Source organism: Lagopus leucura, unplaced genomic scaffold (assembly GCF_019238085.1).
Source record: "Lagopus leucura isolate 7727_CA_CO unplaced genomic scaffold, USGS_WTPT01 Super-Scaffold_100014, whole genome shotgun sequence".
In the NCBI taxonomy this organism is placed as follows: domain Eukaryota; kingdom Metazoa; phylum Chordata; class Aves; order Galliformes; family Phasianidae; genus Lagopus; species Lagopus leucura.
Window position 1 is genome coordinate 15995888 of NW_024962268.1, and position 20038 is coordinate 16015925.

The following is a 20038-nucleotide window of genomic DNA, read 5'->3' on the forward strand; positions in this document are numbered from 1 at the left end:
AAGGACAGAGCTGAACATGATTGAGCCTAGGCTGTTATTTGGATAGAAGAATGAAATACGTTAGGAGAGTTGGCGGCTCAATAGAATAAATGTTTTTTGCATTTGGTTTTAGGGAATCCCACAATAGGGAGGAATCTTTGAATGAGTTGCCAATAGACATTTTATTGTGTTGGTAGAAATAGTAACTGAAAAACCAAAATGGAGTTAAAGTAATTAAATTAGTTAGTTTGCTTGCTTTAATTTAATAGTTGTTGCTCCTGTACAAGCATCATTTTTTTGTCCCAGGAGCCTGTCTTTGATCTGACTAGTGACATTACGAACATTCTCTCACTCCTTTATACTGGAGAAGACAGAGTGGACTGAAGTCCTAGTCTGTCCTGCCAGGAGCAGGTCTTTGACAGACTTTGGCATGAGGGAATTATAAACAGTCTTACAAGGATAGTGTTACAGTAACAAATGACATTCTTCCTGCGATTAAAAAGCAGTGATCATGTGTAGATCTATCACTTGTGTACATTTACAGGATATGATATATGGTTGCTATTACTGACATGTTTCTGGTTGCTATTTTTTGTCTTTGTAAAAATGGTGAAAATACCACTAGTACAATGCCATCATTGTAGTAAATTACAAAATCCTTTTTGTAAGAACATGGGCAGGGTATATTAATCTCTTCCCATGTTCTCAGGTCTCATTTACTCATCTGAGAAAATCATTAGATGGAACCAGATAGTGTTGCCATTTCAACAGCTTTGCTTACTAGCAGCACCTGGTTTTCAAAGCTGAATATTTTCAGAGATTAATGCATCTGTTAATGTTCAAAAGACTTCAGTCTCTGGCAGAACCAGAAAACCCATGCTACTTGCTGTGCATAAGTCAGTAAGAGTTGTTCAGATGGATAAGTTAGGATATTGCTTAGACACTACCAAAGTGGGGAGGACTTGCACAAATGTTGATTAATCGTTTAAAGTTTATCATTATTTGTTAATCAAGTTTAAATTCCTTATTCATAGCAAAGAAGAGCAACATATTCATGACCTCAGCTCTTCTTCGACAAAACATTGACATGGGAAGTACAAAAGAAGGTAATTGTCATTGCAATATTCATTCACTGTAGCTCCGAAAATACATTGTTAACAGATTCAGAAAAGATAAAATTGACAGCTGTACTGTAAGCTGAGTGATACGCTAATTGCCTTTATGAAGCTAATGATTTATTTATTTGATGGTGATTTATTTGGTGATTCTCTGAGCTCTGGTCTGAGATTCTGCTTTGACTATTTAATTCCTCAATGGAATGAATGTAATCTTGAATAGTGAAATTCCACATTTCTAATACATGACTGAATAGGGATAAAACTCCACTCTTTGAGAAGGCAATGAAGTGCCTTCTTGGTGTCTGCATTGGCCAGTGCATGATTAAATATGAAATGCTGGAAGGCAGCATTGATTTGTTTGGACCTAAATGTGTAATTTAGGTCCAAACATACATTTAGGTTTTAAATATCTTCTGTTTAAATATTTATATACATGTAATGCATTACCCTTCTATCCTGATGGGGTAACGGTGCAGTAACACCTGCAGAGTTGTGTGTTTTAGGGGAATTAAGATTTTTAAGAATATGTACTAAGGAAAGAGTAACAATAGAAGTAATTTAAATAAACTTTGAAGCTTTCAGTTCATGAAACAAAACACATAGGTATTAACTAAATGTGGAGAAAATGTCTCAGTTTAAATATTTTGTCTTTGTATTTTGCAAGGATCCTTGCCAGAAAGTCAGCTGTGGAATGTTATTAGGCCTGCCATTTTACAACCTCCACAAGCCCTGACCTGTCCTGAAAATCCTGCAGTATCTCCAGTGACTAAGAAACAAGCACATATTCAGGTAAGGAGAAAAGTAATTTTACTGACAAAAATATGTTTGGAGCTCAGTGAGACGTAAACTAAAACAAAACAAAAGCGTGGAGCTATTCTAAAGCAGTTCAGTATTCCACTGCATGATTTTCAAGGAAGTTCCTCTGTCAGTTTCAGGGGAATCAGTGGAAACTGCTAAACCAGTGCTGTTTAAAAAAAAAACATGTCTTCTTTGCAGTCTAATGCAACTTTCAATATTGGAGTGGGCAAATGGAGTTTGGGATTTTCTGTATCTTTTGGTGCTGACTGAGTGTACAGCAGGAAGAAGCCTTTACCAATTTCCACATACATCAACCTCAGTGACTCTGGATTTCTTGCAAACATGTTTATAACAGAAAATAAGCTTGGATTGATTAATTCATCCAGTTTTATTATTTTATTTCTAGTTATCTGAAGACAACTCTTATTCCTCATCTGAGAATTCAGCAGGCTCCAAAGCAGCAGTGAAGTCATCTATTACTGTAAATATTTCTAGCTCTAAAACAGCACGGTAAGTTTGATTATTATATTTGTACACCATTTGGTTACTTAGTGTATGGCCTGCCCTTTTGTCCTGCATGTCTAAACCTATGCTGTCCAAATCCACAATGTACACGCTGGTATTTGTGTGTGGTGCCAGGATTTGTGGATGCTGACATGAGTTCCGTATGCCGTAGGGAATGGAATCCTGCCAGGAAACAGTTCATTTCTCATTAGCAAAACCAGAAACTACTTTGGTTCAGTATCTCATGCAGCTTTGTCAGTTCAAACTGTATCTTGGTTTTGAATGTTTACAGTCATGTTTGTGTTTCTTTGGAGAGTTCTGTTGTGATGACATAGCTGCCCCATTTCATAAACTGATGATTTGCCAATATATGTAAGTATATCAAACACAGAACTCATGAAGAAAAGCATGCAGTACCATCACTGAATAAAGCAGAGGATATGCTACATCTGTACACATACAAGAATTTGTGTCCTGAGTGACTAGCTGTGATGACTGCAGTGGAGTAGCATCTTTGTGCAGACATGGGTTGTCCAGGATGAACTTCTGAATTTCTGCATGAAGAAGCTGACTTCTTCGGATTGGGATCATCACCTCCCTGGATAACAGAAAAAAATCATATCAGTGTGAAAATGGACCTTTGATTTACTCATCTTTCTCTGAAGTCTGGCTCATGAAAATACTAATGGCCTTTCTGTGATTAACTAGTTCAGTGCAGACAGGTTATTTTGTATTAATAATGCTTGCTAATGGCATATGACAGTTTTTTACTTGGAAGTTGTGAGTATCAGGAATATACCTGAAGTGAGTTACTGATGAGAGAAGAACATTTCAAAATTGTTAGAGTTAGGGTAGTACGGTTAGGTTGTGGTTGGACTTGATGTTCTGTACGGTCTTTTCCAACCTGAGCAATTCTATGATTCTATGATTTAATTGCTAAGGCCACAGCCAGTATATTTTTGATATTGCATCCTTTCTCCCTCCCATACAAACTTGGGACTTCAGAGAAGATGAGGAATTTTATATGCACAGACAACTTAGATTCTTAATCTTTATTGATAAGAAAAGCATTACTAAAGCAGAGATGCACAATGGTGGTTTTGGAAGAGTCAACCTCCCCTTGTCAATCACGGTTAATGCTGTGATGAAACCCTGTGAGGACAAGATGGAGCCACACAACATACTGGATTTTAGGAGATTCAGAATGATAGTAAAAGCTAAAGGAAGACACTGCCACCTTCAGATCAGTTGATACCAATATTCCAAACCCACTTAGCCTCTGACACCTGCACAGTGTCTAGGAAAGGACAACTGAGTGGCTGTCTTTTCTGAAATAGATGAATAGAGAAATGCTTTGCTGTGTTTCAATACTGACCAGTTGCAGGACTTGAAAGTTCTTACAGTGTTAATTTTCCTTTCATTTTTAAAAGGCATTTCTCATCTGCTTGGTGCCTGATTAGTTTAATGCATCAGAACTGTGGTAAAATGTTAAGTTAATTGCCAAGCTGAATATTCATTTAAAAGTAGCCAGGTGCTTTCTGTTCTTCCAGCATTACAGAGGGGTACTAGTACCTTTCTTCTGATTTGTGTAAAGTGCTTGTTTCTTTAAAATACTTCATTGGAATCTTTTTCTGGCATAGCTCTTTTCTCACAGGTAACTTGACAGATACTCAAACAAACAACTCTATTTAATTCCATATGCATGCTAAAGAGTAAGAACCTATGCAGCCAAGGCCTGCAGATTACAAAGTAAAAAAATCTTGTCAGTTTAATTATTAATCATGGTGAAGATATTGACATCTGTGTACATTTAAAAAAAAAAAAAAAAAAAAAAAAAAAGGAAGGAGACTCAATCTGAGGATGTCCTGTTCTGTCTTTCTTCTTCTGCTTGTTCTCTATGTAATGCTATTCTTTAGAGTGATGAATGAAAATGGTTTCTTTGTCCTCCATAGTTGGTGTGGCTGCCCATTTTCTATTTCCAACAGTTCAGTTTCCTGAACTAGCTGAAGCATAGAGCAATTTGTTTTCTTGAGTCTGATTATGAAATCAGTAATTACATTAAAATTATTAAAATGATTGTTATTAATATTAATTATGAACACTTAAAACTATTAAAAGAATTAAGGAAAATATTATTAAAAAAGGAAATCATTTCTTAAGTGACAAATACAATGCTGGGAAAATGCAGGCTTCTGATGCTGTATTCAGTTTTCACAATGATTTGCTTGAAAACCTGCAGGGGGTCAGAGCCAGCATTAGAACTGTCAACTTTTTGGACATCGAGAAGGATCGGCCGAGTACCTAGATCTGCTTCTATCTCTCCAGGGTCCTCTCCAAGTTTCTCCTTCTATTCTTTGTTCGTGGTAATTCCCTGAATTCAGTGCCTCTGTTTTGTATCTCCATGGCAATGTCATTCCTGGCACATTTTCTTGCCCTGCAGCAAAGTGAGGATATTAAGATTTTAATGAGTCCCTCAGGCTGGTATTTCCAATTTAATGATGACAACTAGAAAAATCATAGAATCATAGAATCACAGAATCACTAAGGTTGGAAAAGACCTAAAAGATCACCCAGTCCAACCGTTCACCTATTCCCAATAGCTCCTACTAAACCATGTCCCTCAACACAACATCCAGTCTTTCCTTGAACACCCCCAGGGTCGGTGATTCCACCACCTCCCTGGGCAGTCCATTCCAGTGCCTGACCACCCTTTCTGAAAAGTAATACTTCCTCATGTCCAGCCTGAATCTCCCCTGCCGTAGCTTGAAACCATTCCCCCTGGTCCTATCACTAATGACACGAGAGAAGAGGCCGACCCCCAGCTCACTACAACCTCCCTTCAGGAAGTTATAGAGAGCAATGAGGTCTCCCCTGAGCCTCCTCTTCTCCAGGCTGAACATTCCCAGCTCCTTCAGCCTCTCCTCATAAGCCCTGTGTTCCAGACCCCTCACCAGCTTTGTTGCCCTTCTTTGAACACGTTCCAGGGCCTCAATATCTTTCTTGCAGTGAGGGGCCCAAAACTGGACACAGTACTCGAGGTGCGGCCTCACGAGTGCTGAATATAGGGGAACAATCACCTCTCTGCTCCTGCTTGCAACGCTGTTCCTGATGCAAGCCAGGATGCCATTGGCCTTCTTGGCCACCTGGGCACACTGTCGGCTCATGTTCAGCCGAGCATCAATCAATACCCCCAGGTCCATTTCCTCTACGCAGTCCTCCAGCCACACCGCCCCAAGCCTGTAGCGTCGCCTGGGGTTGTTGTAGCCAAAGTGCAGGACCCGGCATTTGGCCTTGTTGAAACTCATCCCATTGGCTTCAGCCCAGCTCTCCAGCCTGTCCAGATCCCTCTGGAGGGCCTCGCTACCCCCAGGCAGATCCACACTTCCAGCCAATTTGGTGTCATCTGCGAATTTACTGAGGGTGCGCTCGATGCCCTCATCCAGGTCATCAATAAAGATATTGAAGAGGACAGGCCCCAGCACCGACCCCTGGGGAACACCACTCACGACCGGTCGCCAGCTGGATTTGACTCCATTCACCACCACTCTCTGTGCCCGGCCCTCCAGCCAGCTCCTTACCCAGCCAAGAGTGTACCCATCCAAGCCTCTGGCTGCCAGCTTCTGCAGGAGAATGCTGTGGGAGACAGTGTCAAAGGCTTTGCTGAAGTCTAGGTAGACCACATCAACAGCCTTTCCTTCATCCACCAGATGGGTCACTAGATCATAGAAGGAGATCAGGTTGGTCAAACAGGACCTGCCCTTCATGAACCCATGCTGGCTAGGCCTGATCCCCCGGTCACCCTGCACATGCCGCATGATCTCCCTCAAGACAATCTGCTCCATAACCTTCCCTGGCACCGAGGTCAGGCTGACAGGCCTGTAGTTCCCCGGATCCTCCTTACGACCTTTCTTATAAATGGGAGTCACATTGGCAAGCCTCCAGTCTTCTGGGACCTCACCAGTCAACAAGGAGCACTGACAGATGATGGAAAGCGGCTCAAGATGATGGAAGGCGGCTCGAGATGATGGAAAGTGGCTCGGCCTTATCCTGCACTGATATTTTTTTTCTTAAATTTCTCAAAACACCCCAAATCCATTTCCCATTATTTGTTTGAGACAATACTCTGGCTTCAGTTTTTTTAACTCTTCTGGAATGCTGTCCTTACTGATTTGCTGGTGCAGCAACCTGGAAATATCAGATTAAATCTTAGGATAGATATTGATTGCAATTCAGTGAAATATACTGGAGAATTTTCTTTACTAAAAGATAAGAAATTCAGCTTAAACACACTTCAGATTCCCCTTTAATGGTGAAAAAAATGTATGAAAGATTTTAAGGCTGCAAAAAGTCTGATTTTCTGATTTTTGTTTCTTATTTTTCCTTTGTCTAGCAGCACATCAAATATGAGATAAAAATAGGAATATTTTTTTTCCTAAGTGCTAGATAGACACAGTTTGTACTGAAGAATTCCTTCATCCTACTTGAAGAGATTTCAAGCACACTGCCATTGTGAACACAGAAACTTAGTTGTAAACTCAGATCATAAAATCATAGAATTATCAAGGTTGGAAAAGCCTTCCAAGATCGTCCAGTCCAACCATTCACCTACACCAATATGTCCCCACTAAGCCACGTTCCTTAATACTGCATCCAAACATTTCCTGAGCACCTCTAGGGATGGTGTCTCCACCACCTCCCTGGGCAGCCCATTCCAGTGTCTGACCACTCTTTCAGAGAAGAAATGTTTCCTAACATCCAATATCCATGCTTCGAGCATGGTGGCCTAGTGGAAGATGTCCCTGCCAATAACATGGAGGTTGGAAATAGATGATCTTTAAAGGTCCCTTCCAACTCAAACTGTTCTGTGATTCTGTGATTCTACAGTACTACTTTTCTGTGAAACCTTTATGTTTTTGCAGTATTTATCTGATTGCTTAAGAGGTCATTTTTTTGTTTGTCTGTAATAATATAAGATGTGGTAGAGTAAACATATGAACTTATTTATATTCTTTACCAAGTAACATGCTTGTTTTATTTAAAGACATTGTGTTCTTTAAATAGTTCTAAATCACATCCTTATTTTGTTCCCACAGAAGTCAGTTGTTAGAAGACAGAAGTGTTCTAAGCAGCAGCAATTCTGGTTTTGTGTTTGGAGAAAATATGGTTGAGAGAGTTGTGGTAAGATCTGTAAATTCTGGCACACTCTTTGTGTGTGTGTGAATGTATTTTTTTTTCAGAGATTGATTCTTTCTAGCTCCTTCTGTTCTTTTTAAGATATGAGTATACAGATTGCAATGGCTGTTGAAGAGAAAATAACTATTTTCTGTAGGAGGGGTAGGCATCCCTGTTTTTCCATTCAACATAAATACTCTAATTACAAGTAACAGTATGCATTTTTCTTTTGCTAAATTTTTGACTTGTAAAACAGTTGCTTAAACATTCCATGCAAAGCACAACAGCAACAATAGCAGAGAAATGAATGTGTCCTTTACCACTCATATAGTTTCTATCCATCCATTAAGAACTGGGAGAAGTTCATTTGAATACTCTTGGACGGAAGACAATATTTAACACTCACCATAGATACTGTCCATATTAAGATATATTGTGCATGCCATCAAACAGCTTAATGAATTAAATCCTGCTGAGGACTATACCACTCAGGGTGGAATTAAAATTCACTTTCTAGTAAGAGTACAGTGAAAAAAATATGCGTATCTGCCAGTGAAAAAAATTGAGAACTGAAGGGCTGGTTTGCAGCTTCTGACAAAGATTCATATGTAAGATAGTTTAGTCACAGTATTGTAGGAAGTCATTAGTGTTAATTTAAAACATGGATAAGAAGCTTAATCTGAAAAACTGAAAGATTGAAAGTTTTAATTCCTCTGATATTAAATTTGTGGTGTCTGGAAGTTTTGAGCTATTCTGGGGTTTAAGTATGAAATTGGAAATTAGCTGTAACTTAAATCCACTGATAGACTTACGTGTTTAAAGCTTAGTCCTGGATCCTTACAAAGAAGCCATAATTCTTGGCAGGATGATGTACTGATTTTATGACAACAAAATTACTTCCAATGAAGAATAAAATTGTATAGTCTATGTTGTTTTACTCATGATGTATTACAATTCCAAATCTTCTCCCTGCTGTTCAGTAAAAGATTCAGTGTTCTGTCTGATAAGAAGTAATATAGCCTCTTTATATAAGTATGAAATCTTACTTTCCCTTCTTTTTTTTCTAGAGCCCTGAAAAGCATTCTGTGTCATGCAATGAAGTTGATTCATACAAAAGAGAAATAACATCGCTTTATATAGAATCTTTTCATGTAACAAGTAAGCGTACTCAGCAAAAAAGTACAATTAGTCTTCATACTGCATGTTTGAGTGTGTTTGACGGTGTCAAATGAATTGTGTTAAGTAGTTTTCAAATGTTACTGGCACATCCAATCTCCAGAATACTATTATGTACTTGCATGTGAAGTCTGTGTTTAGAATCATACAATCATAGAATGGTTTGAGTTGGAAGGGACCATTAAGTTCCAATTCTTGTGCTTTAGACTTTCCCTTCATCTGTATATGTGCTTGGGATTGTCCCCACCCAAATGCAGGACCTTGTGCTTAGTCCTGTTGAACTTCATGAGGTTGGTATGGGTCCACCTCTCAAGCCTGTCCAGATCCCTCTGGATAGCATCCCTTCCCTCTAGTGTGTCAACTACACCACTCAGCTTGGTGTCATCTGCAAGCTTGCTGAGGGTGCACTCAATCCCACAGTCTATGTTGCCTATGAGGATGTTGAATAGCACTGGTCCCAGCACCAATTATTGAGGAACGCCTCTCATCACGACCAGTGTCCACTTGGAGACTGAGCCATCCACTGCAACCCTCTGAGTGCCACCACCCAGGTAATTTGTTACCTAGCGAGTGATCCATCCAGCAGATCCATTTTTTTCCAGTTTAGTGACTGGGATGTCATTCCGGACAATGTCAATCTACAATCCAGGTTGATGATGTCAGTTGCTCTTCCTTTATCCATTGATGCCTGTAACTCCATTATAAAAGGCCACCAAGTTTGCTAGGCATGATTTGCCCTTGGTGAAGCCATGCTTATTACCTCCAATCACCTCATCTTTATTTTCCACGTGCTGTAATAGGGCCTTCAGGAGAATCTACTCCATGATCTGCACAGAGGTGAGACTGGCTGGCCTGTAGTTCCCTGGATGTTTTTTTCCTTTGGGGGCTATGTTTCCCCTTTTCCAGTCAGTGGGAGCTCCACCAAACTGCCATGACCTTTCAATTACGATGAAACTGCCAAGCAGCTATCCACCAGTTCCCTCAGAAGCCATGGATAGATCTCATTAGGGCCCATGGACTTGTGCATCTTCAGTTTCTTTATATTATGTTGAATGTGGCCTTCACTTACAGAGGGCAGATCTTCTTTCTCCAGCTTCTTACCTTCCTTTCTGTAACTTGGGCAGCATGGCTAGAGCCCTTGCTGGTGCAGTCATAGAATCATAAAATCACACAGGTTGGAAAAGACCTTAAAGATCATCGAGTCCAACCACAACCTAACCATACTACCCTAACTGACCACCCTCCACTAAATCATGTCCCTGAGCACCCACCCCATCCAAACAGTTTTTCAACACATCCAGGGATGGTGACTCAACCACCTCCCTGGGGAGCCTATTCCAGTGCTTAATAACCCTTTCTGTAAAGAAGTTTTTCCTGATATCCAACCTAAACCTCCTCTGGCACAACTTGAGGCCATTTCACCTCACCCTGTCACCTGTCATCAGTGAGAAAAGACCAGCCCCACTCTCACTGTAAGTTCCTTTCATGTATTTGAGAAATAAGGTCTCCCCTCAGCCTCCTTTTTTCCCAGACTGAACACCCCCAGTTCCTTCAGTCTCTCCGCATAGGACACATTCTCCAAGCCCTTCACAAGCCTTGTTGCCCTTGCTGGACCTGGTCCAGCATGTCAATGTCCTTTGTGTACTGAGGTTCCCAAAATTGAACACAGTACTTGAGGTGAGGCCTCACCAGTGCCAAGGACAGGGGAAGGATTACTTCCCTAGTCCTCCTCACCACTCCATTCCTTCCAGTCTGAGACAAAGAAGTCAATAAGCACTTCAGCCTTCTCCGTATCCCTTGTAACTAAGTCTCCGGTTTCCTCCCAGAGAGGGCTTACATCTTCCCTAGCCTTCCTTTTATTACTGATATACCTATAGAACAACTTCTTGTTCCCTTTTAAGTCCTTGGCTAGATTAATTCTACTTGGATTTTAACTTTCTTAACCTATCTCTGGCTGCTTGGACAACTTCTTTGCAGTTCTCCCAGGTATTTTGTTCCTGCCTATACTCCATATAGATTTTCTCTTTGCACCAAAATAAGTCCAGGAGCTACTTGTTTGTCCACAGAGGCCTCCTGGCATTCTCGCCTGCTTTCCTCTTTCTTGGGATGCACTCCTCTGGGCTTGAAGGAGAAGGTCCTTGAATACTGACCAGCTTTCTTGAGCCCTTCTTTCCTCCAGGCCTTTATCCCATGTCACCCTGCCAAGCAGTTTCCTGAAGAGGTCAAAGTCTGCTCTCCTGAAGTCTAGAGCAGCAAGCTTGCTGTGCACCCTCTTTTATACTCTAAGGATCTTTTTAACTCCACTCATGGTCACTACAGCTAAGACTGCTCTTGAGCTTCATGTCATCACCAGCCCCTCTTTGTTGGTGAGGACAAGGACCAGCATGGCACCTTTTCTTGTGGGTTCCTATACCATTTGGAAGAGGATGTTATCATCAGCACAGCTGGTGCTCTGCTGTGTCATCCTTACAACATACATCAGGGAGGGTAAAATTCCCTGTGAGAGTATCCTGTTTTTTGAATGTAAAGCTTCTCAGTCTTTCTGGATCAGTGGCCTATAGCAGATCTTCACTACAACATCTCCTTCCCCTGCATTCCCTGTAACTCTAACCGGGGGATGGTTTCTCAAAGCTTCTGTGACTGAAGTAACTGAAGCCTTGTTTTTGACACCTCTCCTTTAACCACATATTGTTTTTTTGATTTTTTATTTTATCAGTGCTTTCTCTCCCCATTCCCCTAACTGGGAGGACTGATAAGAAAACTACCTGTGCTCCTAAGTCCTTCACTCGTGCTCCCAGCTCTTGATATTCATGCTGCTCATAGCTGTACCACTTGTCCCTGTGTGAAACAGCAACAGCAGGTGGGATGTACAAGGTGTGGCAACCTCTCTTCCCCACCTCTTCCCCCAGCTCTCTTCTGGCAGCTGCTCTTTCCTCCTTGATGTGAGCAATAAGCAGCAGACCTCTCTCAGTAATGGATCAGGATGACAAATGAGTGCTGCAGCAGAAAGCAGCTGCAGTTTGGTATATAAGATCTGAACTAGACTGACTTCAAAAGGAATTATCTAAGTTACACAGGAAAAGGTAAAGTTTAACTGCTGTTTGATACTTGAAAAAGTGCAGTGAGCTTAGTGAGTAACTTTCAGAATGCATTTCTGAACTATGGTTTTAAACTATCTGCTGTTCGTATTCATTTGTAACTGAATAGTAGGGCTGAAACTTCTGTAAAGACAGATTTCAGGGGTTATTTGTGACTTTTTTGGGCAGCTTTTCTGCTAGGCAAGACACAGAAACCTTAGCTGTAAGGGAATCCCAAAAGGGTCCCCATCTTTAGCCATCTTTGCACTCTTCTCTACTAATGGTAGGATTATAGGATCTTCTTTTGCAGATACATTCTTTCAAATCAAAAGGAAAAAACAAACAAACAACATAGAGAACGTGTATAATACATGCATCAATTGGGACATATGCCTTTCATTATATGTTAATCTCCTGAGCATTATTAGAAACCACTTTTATCTGGAAAATCAATTTCTAATTGTTCAGGGCTTGTTTCTGCAACTCGTCCCTTAGGGCAGATCACTGCATCTTCAAGAGAGCCCCATTCAATTCACAGTGGTCATGAATATCTGAGACATTTTGCAGTATTTCAGCTTTTTTTCCTTCTAGTTGGACAAAAGTGGAATAACACTAAATGACATTGGATGCCACAGGGAGTACTGAATTCACAGGCCACCATGCATGCTAAAAATACTCATTCTACAGAAATAAAGATTTCCTTCTTTCTTTCCCTACAGAAACAGCTTTGTTGAGGAATGCAACACAGACTGAGTCAGCAGCTGCTCATATTTCCAAGCCAGGGGAGAAAATTCTGTTAGATAAAGTTGAAGTTATAACTGGAGAAGAAGAAGAACACAATGTATTACAGGTATGTATTTCATAACGCCCTGATTGTCAGCAGTTTTGTTGATGAAAAGAATGTCTAAATCTGAATTTACTAAATTTTACTATATTTATAGAATTTACTTCTGAAGCAATCATAACATCACTATATGTTTTAAATTTTAAGTTTTTTTAAGATACACTTCTGCTTTTTTTTTCCTTGTCTTAAATTTTCTTTTTCATATTATATCCATATGCTATTGTAACTGAAACATCAAAAAAGAAGTAATTTGAGTAAAGCTTTTTTTAATGACAAAACATTTTTGGGGAAAGAATGTGTCATTTAATAATCGCCTGTATAAACAAGTACATAACTTTTTCAGTGAATGAGGGAATATGCTATTAGAGCACTTGCAATGCATTAACCTGTCAGTGAATATCACAGATGAAGAATTAATGAAGATTAAATAATTGTAAAAGTAAACTAGAATTCATAGAATCACAGAATCACAAGGTTGGAAACAACCTACAAGATCATGTAGTCCAGCCATCCTCCCATTACCATTGCTACCACAAACTGAACCATATCTCACAGCTCCTTGTCCAGACGCCTCTTGAACACTGCCAGGGACGGCGACTCCACCACTTCCCTGGGCAGCCATTCCAGTGCCTGACCACTCTCGGAGAGAAAAAGTTTTTCCTTATGTCTGATCTTAAACCTCCTCTGACAAACTTGTGGCCATCTTCTTGGGTGCTGTTTGTTGCCTGGGAGAAGAGGCCAAAGCCCTCCTCATCACAGCCTCCCTTCAGGAAGTTGTAGAGAGCAATGAGGTCTCCCCTGAGCCTCCTCTTCTCCAGACTGAACAATCCCAGCTCCCTCAGCCGCTCCTCATAAGACTTGTGCTCCAGACCCCTCCTAGCTTCATTGCCCTTCTCTGGACACGTTCCAGGGCCTCAATGGTTTTTTTTTTGTAGTGAAGGGCCCAAAACTGAGCAAAGTACTTGAGGTGTGGCCTCACCAGTGCTGAGTACAGAGGGATGATTAGTGCCCTGCTCCTGCTGGCCACAAATTCATGTTGATTGTTTTCAAAGAATAACTTAACGTTTAGCACAAATTAGGGAGTCCTTTCCTTATGTAAAAATGTCAGTGTACCTATTTATCTATCCTGTATCCATGCGTACATATGTATTCAAAGCCACATCAGAAAATTTAAAAGCATAAAGTTTTAAAACCAATAAAGTTAACAGTGGATCACAATTTCCATCATGTGTTTCTTTTTCAGATTAACTGCAAGCTCTTCCTATTTAATAAACTTTCTTTAACTTGGATTGAAAAAGGCAGAGGATCCCTGAGGCTTAATGACACTTCCAGCAATAAATGTGGCATGTTGCAATCGAGGCTGAGTAAGAATTAAATAACAAAGTAACACATACACAAAAGACTGATTAACTTGTACTGTTCCTGACTAGAATCAGTTTCTCTCTAATCATTTAAAACTGAGTAGCTAATTTTATTTAAATCAAGCTGCTGTGAATCTTTATATCCTTACCTGATGGAGTTGGCTTTGTTACAAACTGAGGCACTTCCTTGCCTCTGGGTGTTTCATATGGCTTGTGTATGCCCACATACTCATGTTGTGAGGTTCTGTGTCTTTTTGCTGGAAAGTATCTCCAAATTAGCTACCAGTCTGACAGTTTGTGCATCAGCACTGTTTCAAGACACTTCTGGAATGCTGTTTTTCCTGTGCTGTCATTTTTGTAATGCGTTATAGTTTCAGTAGATTATTTTCAGATTTATTAAAGAAATTAATGTATTTTGAAAATATTAGTTGCATGGAAGTGCTGGGAGAAACTGCTAATAAAAAGGAAGACAGTTCCAATCACTTATGTATGAACCTTCTTATTTTAGTTATGCGAAATCAAGGCAGCTTGAGACTGATTCTCAACACCAGACTCTGGGGTCAAATGGTGTTAAAAAGAGCAAACAGTAAAAGCCTGTGTTTCACAGCAACAGATCAAGAGGACCACTCTGTTCAAGTATTTCTAATTCAGGTAATCAAGAGAGAAAATCCCACCCAAATCCCCACCTCATCTAGATTTCTGAAGACTTGCTGGGGCTATGGTTTTAGCAAATAGCGTTCTATGTCTTGTTAAGCTATGATTAGCTTAGGCTTTGTATGGCTTTTGTTATGAAATGAGTTAGCAGTGTTATCCCATCATTCAAAAAAGGTATGAAGATGTGATATTGCCTCAGGAGAGACACTTCTTGATTCTGGTTCACATACCACTGAATTGGTGTTGTTCCATAGTATGGCATGCATCACTTACTGTTTCTTAGAGAGGCAACATAGTAAGAATTTCTACACAGGTAGTCACGCATTCATAAGTCACCTAGGAACAAGGCAGCAGCTTTCTGCTGTGATTCTGGACACAGTGCTTGCACACTTCTCATGCTTGACCAACAGACTTCTCTAATTATATGACCAGCCTGATGGATGAAGGGAGAGCAGTGGATATTGTGTTCCTGCACTTCAATAAAGCCTCTGCCTTTAATAATGTCCTTTGTAAGATCTTCACAGGTGAGCTACTTAAGCATGGGCTGGAGGAGCAGACAGTGAGGATGGCTGAAAACTGACTAAATGGCTGGGCCTGAAGGGTAGTTGTTCAGTGGTCTATCTAGGTGGAGGCCAGTAACCCCAGGATTCAGTACTGGGTCCAGCTCTGTATCACATCTTCATTAATGACCTGAACAATGGGATAGAGCTCACTCTTTGTAAATTCATAAATATCACAAAACTGGGGAAGTGGCTGACTTGCCAGAGGGTCGTGCAGCCATCCAGAGGGATCTGAACAGCCTGCAGAGCTCAGCTGAGTCTAATGAAGTGAGGAGGAACAGTCTAACATATCAGTATGAGCTGGGGGCTCTTCATCTGGAAAGCAGCTTTGCAGAAAAAGACCTAAGTGTTCCAGTGGACTAAAAACAAGAGTCAGCAATATGCCCTTTCTTATCAGAAGGCTAAATGTATTCTTGGTTGGTGTTAGGCACAGAATCACCAGGTCAAGAGAGGTGATCCTCTCTGTCCTCCTGTAATCACTGCTGGTGAGGCTGTACCTGGAGTCCTGTGTTCAGTACAGCGTCCCCAGTACTCAGAGACATGGAGCTATAAAGTCTAGAGTAGTGCCACTAATAAGACAAGAGGACTGCAACATCTCTCCTGCGAGGAGAGGCTGAGAGAGCTGGGACTGCTCAGCCTGGTGATCAGGAGATTTATGGGTATCACATCAATGTCTATGATAACTCTAGGAGGAATACAAAGAAGATGGAACCAGTCTTTTTTCAGTATCACCCAGTTCCAGGGCAAGAAGCAATTGGCACAAACTAGAACAAAAGAGGCTCCTTCTGAACATCCGCAAACACTTGTGTACTGTGTGGGCAATGGAGCATTGGCACAGGTTTCCCAAAGAGACAGTGGATTCTTATTTTTGGAGATGTTCAATGCCCATGTAGACACAGTCCTGGGCTACCTACTGCATGTCCCTGCTTGAGTTTGGTGTTGGACCATGTGGCTTCCAGAGATCCCTTCCAACCTCAACCATTCTGTGATTCTGTGATGATCCATCTGGTCTAGGACCTCTATTTCAGAGTTGAGAAAGAACACAGATTTTGTAATGTGGCTTTACATAAGACAGCAGTCTTGGGAATACTGGTTTTCTCTGGCTGGAGCTGGTAAGTGGAGCATGGAAATGTGGTGGACTTATTTGCAAGTAATTACCACATAAAGGTATGATGTTCCCTACTAGATCCTTTCTGGTTCAACCTCTTGGGCAAGAAAACTGCTGCTTACAGGAGGTGTCACATTTAACACACATGCAAAATACATGCATGCAGTGTTTATGAAAGCACTGTAAGCCTGTCACTTTCTAACAGTGATTGACTAACTCTGACTATGCTGTGCAGCCAATCTGCACGTGCACATTAGAAATGTCCTAGATTTCCAGATGTGATGCAGTTTTCTAGTGTATAGACATGTAAACATTAATAAGATTTGTCCTGACAGTTCTAAACAATAAAAACAGACATGTATTGAGAAGCCAAGGTACAGCTGTATGAGTGTGGCAAAACGTGCAGGAAGCTGCCTGTACAGTTATCAGTGAAACAGCTAGTGTCCTATAGCTGATTTCTCATCAAACTAAACCCTCAGTGTCACATCTACAATGGAACCCCTTCAGGACTGGTTACTCCACCACTTCCCTGGCCAGCCAGTTCCAACGCCTTTATCATTCTGAGTGTCCTTCTCTGTACCATCTTTAATTCTGTGCTTGAGATATGATAACCAGAGTAGAACATAGTAGTCAGGACATGGCTGCTCTAAAGTTTTATGTACTGGCAAAATGGTGCCCTGTCTGGTTTTCACATCCTTTCTTGATTTAAAAATTGCAGCACAGTTCATTATATTTTTAAGGTTAATAAATGTAATTTATATTTTTTTGTGGTTAGGCTTTAAAAGTTTTATTTCTTTTGTAAATCAAAATGCAAACACATATATTACTATTCAAATGCTTTATTTGTTCTAGAAATATATTTAGGAATTGTCTGGAGTATGATATATTCAGTACAGCCATTCTTCAGGGCAGATAATTTTTAAGGGTTTTTTTTTCATGTAATTATAGATAAAATAATCAATATATTTTAAATTTTCAACCACTGAAGGGAATCTGACATCCTTTGTGTTTAAATCTATTCTCAGAAATAAATTACTGTGAATCTTATATACATTATTTTGATTAAAAAAAAAAAAACAAAACAAACACAATCAAAATAAAGTTATTTTATTGCTTTTGAAAACTTCTCAGCCTCTCTGTAAAAATAAAGTTTCTTAGTTAATTTTGACTCTAAATCTTATTTTCTGCAGGCAAGATCAAAAGATGCTGGATATTTGTATGCAGCAATACATCACCGCCTTGTGGCATTGCGAAGCTGTGCTGAGCAAGAATCAGATGCTAATCAAATAGACACAGAGTCAGAGACAGCTTTTCATCTGTTAAACTGTGACAGTGATGAAGATGATGAAAAAATAACTCAAGTGAGCAGCAGTGGATCCGGTAAGCAGAATTTTTCCCAAGGATGCTGTAATTCTTACAAGGTTTTTTTCCTTCTAAGTAATAAAATTGTACTTTTTTTCATGTTGACTGTAACTTTAATCAAAATTTATGTTATAGATACTCTTTGCTAAGTAGGTGAGAGTAACTCCTTGCAGCTGACTGCTATTACGATGCTAGATTTTACTAGATAAGTGGTAGATAGAATAGTTTGGTTAGAATGGATCTACAAAGATCACCAAGCCCAGTTGTGCGACCTCTTCGGGGCTAGTTAAAGCACATAACTGAGGGCATTATCTAAACAATTCTTAGACACTGACAGGCGTGGGGATTGCTAGGAAGTCTGTTCTTCAGGAAGCCATTTTTCTTCATGTCCAATGCCCTGGTGCAGTGTTGTGCCATTCCCATCCTGTCATCAGTTTCCAGGAGCAGAGCCCAGCATCTCTCTCTGCTTCCCCTCCTCAGGGAGCTATAGAGAGCAATGAGGTTGCCGCATGACCTCCTCTTCTCCAGATAGGACAATCTCAATGTCCTTAACCACTCCTCGTGGGATTTGTTCTCTACCCTTGTTGACCTTCTCTGGACTCTTTCAAGGACTTTAACATTCCTTTAGTATTGTGGTGCCCAGAACAGCACACAATATTCAAGGTGAGGCTGCTCCAACAAAAGAATAGTTGGAAAATGACAACTTTGTATTGGCTAGCTGTGCTGTGTTCAGAGCACCCCACAGGGCAGTTTGCTCTCTTGGCTGCCCAGTCACACTGCTGGCTCATGCTGAGCTGCTGTCCCCAGAATCTCTAAGTTCCTTCCTGCTGAGCTGCTCTCCAGCCATTTGTCTCCCATCCCTGCCCGTGTCTTGCACTGCTTGTTCCCAAGTGCAGTACCCAGAATTTTCCTGTTAAACTCCATGGTGTCACTGACTGCCCAGTGCTATCTAGATCCTTCCACAAGGCCTCATCCCTCCAGGCAGCCAGCAGCACCTCTCAGTTTTTGTGCATTGACAAATGCGCTGGGGATGCATTCCAGTCTTGCATCATCAGTGTTGAACAGGAGTGGCTCTTGAAATGAGCCCTGGAGAACATCACTAGTGATCAGCGCTAATACCTGTTTGCTTTATAGCAGTGGAATATTTTTTTGAAAAAACTGAGAGTTAAGGAATTTTAATATTGTCAACCTTTATCTGAAATCTTCTTTAGTACATTTCAGTAGATATGACTGGAGGCACTGAGATACTTCTTACATGAATGAGTAGAAGTTGAGTCCATATGCATCATCAAGTAGCTAGTTATTAATGCCTTCAAGCACTGCGTGTTTATTGAAACAATATTTACTTTGTTCTAGTTAACTTTGTTTAAAGCACTGATTTTTGATTGGTTCTAATAACTACTTCTCTAAGAGACTCATGGTTCAAGATTTACATGCCAGCCATGCCAGCTGTTTTGGCAGGTTTTTTTTTAACATAATAAGAATGTAGGCTCTTCAAAGTAAGGAATGTAGCTAAAACAGGACGTAAGGGACAAACTGACTTAATGCTGCTCTAGAAAATGAAAGGCCTAAAAGCTCTTCTGTCTTGGCAGAAACACAAGACACATTTCTGGAGGAAATTTACTCACTTGTGCCAAATTGCCACTATGAATACAGAAGCTACCAATTGAACTCTCTTTCCCGTAGGACTAAAGCAGGAAGGTCTGAGTTGTTGCTCCTAGAATTTGCTTCCCTCTTTAAGTAACATACTGTCCTTATACTCACTTCTTTTTAACAAGTATTCAACAGAAATAAGTCATGTACAACCAACAGCTATGAGTAACTGTTTGCTTAAGGAAAACACGCAAGCCTTTTTTCCCCGTTTGACAGATCACAGCTTATAGTCTTGTTCCCATGATCAGTTGTTATTGAAATACACTTCAGTAGCATTCAGTGCCCTAAACAATGTATGATGCTCTCACACAAAATTTTCTCACAAATACCTTCATTCTGTTTAGGAAATGGAATTTTTTTTCCTTTGAGAACTGCCTGTACTGCTTCCAGCTAATCAAACATTCCCTCATTAATAATCTCTGTTGACTTTACAAAGATTCAGGTAACTTGAAAACTGTGGATGGAGTTTGATTCCTTTCCAAGGATTACTGTGATAAGAACTCTTTGTTGTTTTAGGGGAAAAAAAAAAAAAGAAGAAGAAGAAAGAAAAGAAAGAGGTGAAAGGGAATATAAAAGCAGTTTGGGAGCACAGATTTACTAGTTAAATATTTACTTTGATTTGCAGAGATTTGTGATACAAATATTCGAATGGCATCCAGCAAACAGATTCTG

General features: G+C 40.3%; 1 protein-coding gene across 2 annotated transcripts in view; it reads left to right on the plus strand.

Moving 5' to 3' along the window:
• RANBP3L (RAN binding protein 3 like) overlaps window positions 1-20038 on the plus strand; it is a 39212-nt gene that overhangs the window by 12888 nt on the left and 6286 nt on the right. Inside the window, exons 6-15 of one of the 2 annotated variants that reach the window (XM_042875530.1) lie at window positions 1014-1085; window positions 1762-1886; window positions 2302-2405; window positions 4639-4725; window positions 7493-7577; window positions 8639-8729; window positions 12544-12674; window positions 13912-14032; window positions 14538-14680; window positions 17542-17731. In XM_042875530.1, coding sequence (XP_042731464.1) covers window positions 1014-1085; window positions 1762-1886; window positions 2302-2405; window positions 4639-4725; window positions 7493-7577; window positions 8639-8729; window positions 12544-12674; window positions 13912-14032; window positions 14538-14680; window positions 17542-17731 — 1149 coding nt within the window. The remainder of the gene's footprint in view (window positions 1-1013; window positions 1086-1761; window positions 1887-2301; window positions 2406-4638; window positions 4726-7492; window positions 7578-8638; window positions 8730-12543; window positions 12675-13911; window positions 14033-14537; window positions 14681-17541; window positions 17732-20038) is intronic. The other variant, XM_042875532.1, reaches the window with a different exon arrangement.